General features: G+C 47.5%; 1 protein-coding gene across 1 annotated transcript; it reads left to right on the forward strand.

Moving 5' to 3' along the window:
* Positions 1 to 1816: 1816 nt before the first annotated feature.
* F5147DRAFT_127333 (Alpha/Beta hydrolase protein) lies at positions 1817 to 3796 on the forward strand. The gene is made up of 7 exons (XM_041428172.1): positions 1817 to 2426; positions 2486 to 2615; positions 2669 to 2858; positions 2914 to 3060; positions 3114 to 3365; positions 3412 to 3499; positions 3555 to 3796. The coding sequence occupies exons 1-7, from the start codon at positions 1980 to 1982 to the stop codon at positions 3588 to 3590; spliced, it is 1290 nt and encodes a 429-aa protein (XP_041294117.1). The 5' UTR covers positions 1817 to 1979; the 3' UTR covers positions 3591 to 3796.
* Positions 3797 to 4827: the final 1031 nt, after the last annotated feature.

The following is a 4827-nucleotide window of genomic DNA, read 5'->3' on the forward strand; positions in this document are numbered from 1 at the left end:
TGTCGGCATTCGGACAACCAGTAGCGAGTTCTTTGAGGAGCAGGATTGCTTCGTCATGTTGATCTGCATTAAAGAGCACGATGGCCTAAAATACGCGATGAAGCGGAGAGCATGGGAGACAAATATAACATACTTTGATCAAGAGCAAGAAATGGAGGATTTGTGAATCTTGGTCCGTGTACATGGATGCGACATCAAATGCTACCCTCGCATCCGGGACACAGCCTGTTCCGCAGAGGGCAATACCCTTGGAAATGTAGCCTATCAATGAGGGATGAATGCTGATGGACTATGTCACCGTCGAGTTAGCCACTCGTAAAAGGGCGATGATGGGTTAGTTAATCACACCTTAATTGCGTCCTGAAGGGCGCGGTCCCAGTTGTGTTTTCGCGCCATAACGAATGAGCGATGGGCGTAAGAAGTATGGTTGTTCGGATTAGCATTGATATCTTGCGTGAGTAGTTCTTCGGCAGTAGATAAGTCCCCATCTATGCATGCAACACGGGATTTCGTGATGGCTAGGATCTGGACGAAACATGCTCGAATCGAATTATGACATATGAGTCAAAGACGGAAACATGCCTTTGAATGAATACCCGGAGGTACTGCCCACTCCGAGATCATCTTATCGCCACCGCCGCTGAGGATATGGTTGCCGTCTATGGAAAAAGTGATGCATCGCACGAGGAATGAGTGTTGGAATATGACAACGGTTTGTCGATCTGAGAGCCGCCAGAGACGAACACAGTTGTCATCAAATGTGAAGGCGACGAGTGTGCCAGCAGGATGAATGGCAATGGCACTGATATTCTGATAGTGGGCCATCCTCGGAGGATCACCGATCTGCCTCCAGGTTGCTGTATCCCATTCACGTATAGTAGCATCGCCCGCACAGCCACCTGTGAGAAGGCGCCTGCCATCGGGCGTCCATGTAAGTGACTCGGACGAGTTACATGTTCTCAGGCTGTCACGGTGAGCCGTGAAGGATGCGACGAGTGTCCTGGCGCCTGAATTGTAAATTTCGATATTGCCTCTTGTTGCGATGGCAAGAAGCTCTCCAGACGGCGAATACCGTATGCAACTGACAAAAGTATCACCACACTGAATTGGATTTCCTTGCAACTGCCCGGTTTTTGTATTCCACAGTTTCACCGTGTCGTTATGACCTATAGTGGCCAGTACTGTTCCATCGGGAGAGAAATCCAGCGAGGAGATCCCTCCGAAGTGGGCTTTGAATTTGATGGGTTGTATGAACCATTTGCCAGTTTCTGCATGCTGGACGATGACCTGTCCTCCTGCATCGCCGCTTGCTATCAATTGCCCATCTCGTGATACAGCTAAACTCAGCACTCCAAGTCCATTGTGATGCCCGTACATCTTGTTCAACACAACACCTGTTTGCAAGTCCCACAGACAAAGCGTCTTGTCGTTCGAGCCTGCAACCATACGTCGTTTATCGGGAAAAACTACGATTGCCATCACGCCATCTTCATGACCTTTGAACTCTCGCAGGGGTTTGGTGATTGGAATGAGGGTCGACATTTTACTGCAGGTGGATGGTGTTGAGCACAGTCGAGGTGGACTTTAGAGGGATCCTGTCATTCTCTAAGCACGCGTATTGTGCGTTTTGTGGTGCATTCACTGCCTCGTTTCATTAGACGCTCAGGACACTTATGTAACTCCCGCAAACCTTTGAATGTCGTGCGAAATGTGAAGCTCACCAAGAATGTATTAGGTAAGCTTTCGAATTTGAGCGTCTCTTACAATGTGGCTGTGTTCTTAGGTGACCAGCTGAGTAAACCAAAATGACACAGTGAGTACGAACGTATGACCTGAGCTCAAAAGACTCGCTTCGGACATGTCGACTCTTTTAGATCTTCCAGCACCGGTTGCACCAATTATCACATGATTCTACGCTCACCCCAACGCTGGCCACGGTCGTTGATCAACGTTCCTAGTTGCCTCGAACGAACGACTAAATGACCGCCAGTACGGTCTCGACATATCCTTTTGAACCAACTCCCCCATGGACAACTGTAAACCCTAGGCCGTTATTATCTCAGTTTCGCACGCATTGCGGTATCGAAGTGTTGCCTCCATTACCATCGCCTCGAAACGAGCTGTTCAACGACAATTATGTTGTCAGCACCCACATCTTACCTGCTAGTTGTCCAAGACTCACTCCAAACATCCCATTGCCTGTGGTCCCTAAATTCTCGCCGAATGCCGCAGAACGGCAACGAGATATTCAGCAGCTTTTCGCTGAAATTACTGAGCGACAGGTGCGCTTCGTGAAGGGAGAGTTAGGCGGAGAAAGAATCAAGAAGCCGTTATGGAACTGCGTTAATCGATACGTCAAGAGAGTTCAAGATGAGAGGAAGGGCTTGACATTATTCTTCGCTCACGCAAATGGCTTTCCCAAGGAGGTACTCATTTATTTGACCCGATTTTCGTGCTTCAAGAACAGTTAGTGAATGTGTTATAGATATGGGAAACAACACTGCGATATCTACTATCGTCACCCACAGCTTCACAGATCGACGAGGTGTGGTCTTGGGAAGCTGTGCAGCACGGTGATGCTGCACTAATTAACGAGACAGATCTCAGTGGCATATGTGAGACACCCCGCGCACTTCATCCAAAGGCTGAGATCATCCTTCGTTTCTAGTTGATTGGCGAGACAACGCGCGGGATATTGCACACTTTCTGTTATACTATCTACCAGAAGATGCATCTTCGAAGGTCTTACCGACGCATCTGCACCTTCTACCGGAGACTGTCAGTGAATCCAGGAAAATTAAGGGATTTTCATCCCGCTCCCTGGTGGCTGTTGGACATTCATTCGGTGGCTACTGTTCGTATGTTGTTATCGCTAGCGTTATACCCTGATCCAATATTGATAATATTATGCAGGATCATAGCGGCTGTCAATTTCCCTGCACTGTTTTCCTCCATCATTCTCGTAGACCCTGCAATTATTAACGATCACCGTGGCTCCTCCCAAAAACTAGATGGGCTCGTATTGTCTGCCCTTAGGAGGCGCGAACGTTGGCCATCTCGGTGAGTCATGATTTCGTGTCAGTGACATCTATGTATTTAGGCAATGTCACAAGTGAGGAGGCATTGCGCTTGTTCAAGGCCTCTCCATTCTTCGGAGCTTGGGATCCTGATACCCTGCAGCTATATGTTACATATGGCTTGTGCAAGGATTCACAAGGGGGAGTGAAGTTAAAGATGTCAGCTCTACAAGAGGCTTTGGTGTTCGCAGATCGTACGGGATCACCTGAAGCATGGGAACTACTGGAAAAGGTGGACGAGCGCATAGAACTACGTTGGATTGTTCCAGGGAAGCCTGAAGACAAGGGGTGCGTTGCTCAGCCATAGACTCTGCTCTACTCACATTTGTTTTAGATTTATGGGCGAACAAGCAACGAGGGTGCGAGTGTGGCGAAGGCCTGCTAACTCATCTAACGTAGTGATTCACTCGGCTGGGCATCTGGTAAGCTGATATTTTGTGTCCATGTGCAAGTCTAATTGAGGCGGCTGTCATTCAGGTTGCACAGGAATCACCAGAGGAGCTTGGTAAATGATATTTTGTTTTCTACGGCAATGTTCAGCATCATGATTTTTATCTAGCCCAAGAAATATCTACTTTCCTGGAGAAAAAGTACGGGCCACGGAGTAGAGCATACTTATGATATCCTTTGCGGTGATATTTCACTTCGCCTTAGACCTGTGACCAACAGGGCATAGAATACAAGAAATACCTGAAGCAAGCATAGACGGTTGACATTCATTGTCGCATTTGAAATTTGAACCTCGCTTATGAACATAGGATAGTCTTCTGGAATGACAAGGGTGGGTCATGTCTACGACGGCACTCTTTCTATCTAGTCTTCTGATTGCTACTTGCGTGGGTATCGCTTGACTGCCACTTCCTTGTTCCAGCAGGCACGAATAGCGCAACTGTGCGCTGAATGCTATTTCAGCGCGCATGTACTCACGTGAGGTCTTGCAGATTTAGCTCAACGGGGGAAAAGATCAACTGCCCCACAAGTAGTTACATAGGCATTTATATACTGTAGTGTATGGAGTAGAATACGAAAGAAGGAAATCAGGTGAGTCCAAGAAAAAGGTGACAATGAGAATATTAATGGTTGCCGTCTCCAGTAGTATTCAACGAGGTATTTTGACGAGCATTAAATATTACACACTCGTCCCTTCAATATTCAATGCTAGTTGCGATGGCGGCATGTTACGACCTTGTCTTGTTGGTCCATAGTACTTGATGTAAATGTGGTAAGCATACATTATATAATTGGCTATGAATAAATCAAATTTCTCATAATATACATACATGGTCAGCTTTGGCAGTGAAATATCCGTTCCACACCTCCGCTTTCTAGCTAGTAGCTAAAATGGAGCGTCAAGTTTTCAACACTCCAAGCCGCTTCTTTCATCTTTTCAAGCAACTTTGGGAACTTCACGGTCTCCCTCGTCCCAACCAACCATGTCACGATCAGCGTCGGCATAATTGCATCTCCGCAGCCCGCTTTTTTTTCTCATCGCCTTCTCATTACCGATATCTTATTGCCACACCTTCAACGGGACCACACTTTCCAATGTGAACAGCGAGCGCACCACCTGGAATGAGCCAACATCCCCGTTCATGGCATCCCGCCGACTATTTGTGCATCGGATGCAGCCGAAGTTCTCCCTTCTGACGTCTCAAACTCGTCACCGATTCTAAACGAAGGAGCGCTTTCTTGCAGCGCAGCTCTTTTCTAGCAAGATTACGACGAGCCTTCCTGCAGCCCGATCCTTGGG

This window comes from Suillus discolor, assembly GCF_016758755.1.
Source record: "Suillus discolor strain FC423 chromosome Unknown F5147scaffold_20, whole genome shotgun sequence".
NCBI lineage: Eukaryota > Fungi > Basidiomycota > Agaricomycetes > Boletales > Suillaceae > Suillus > Suillus discolor.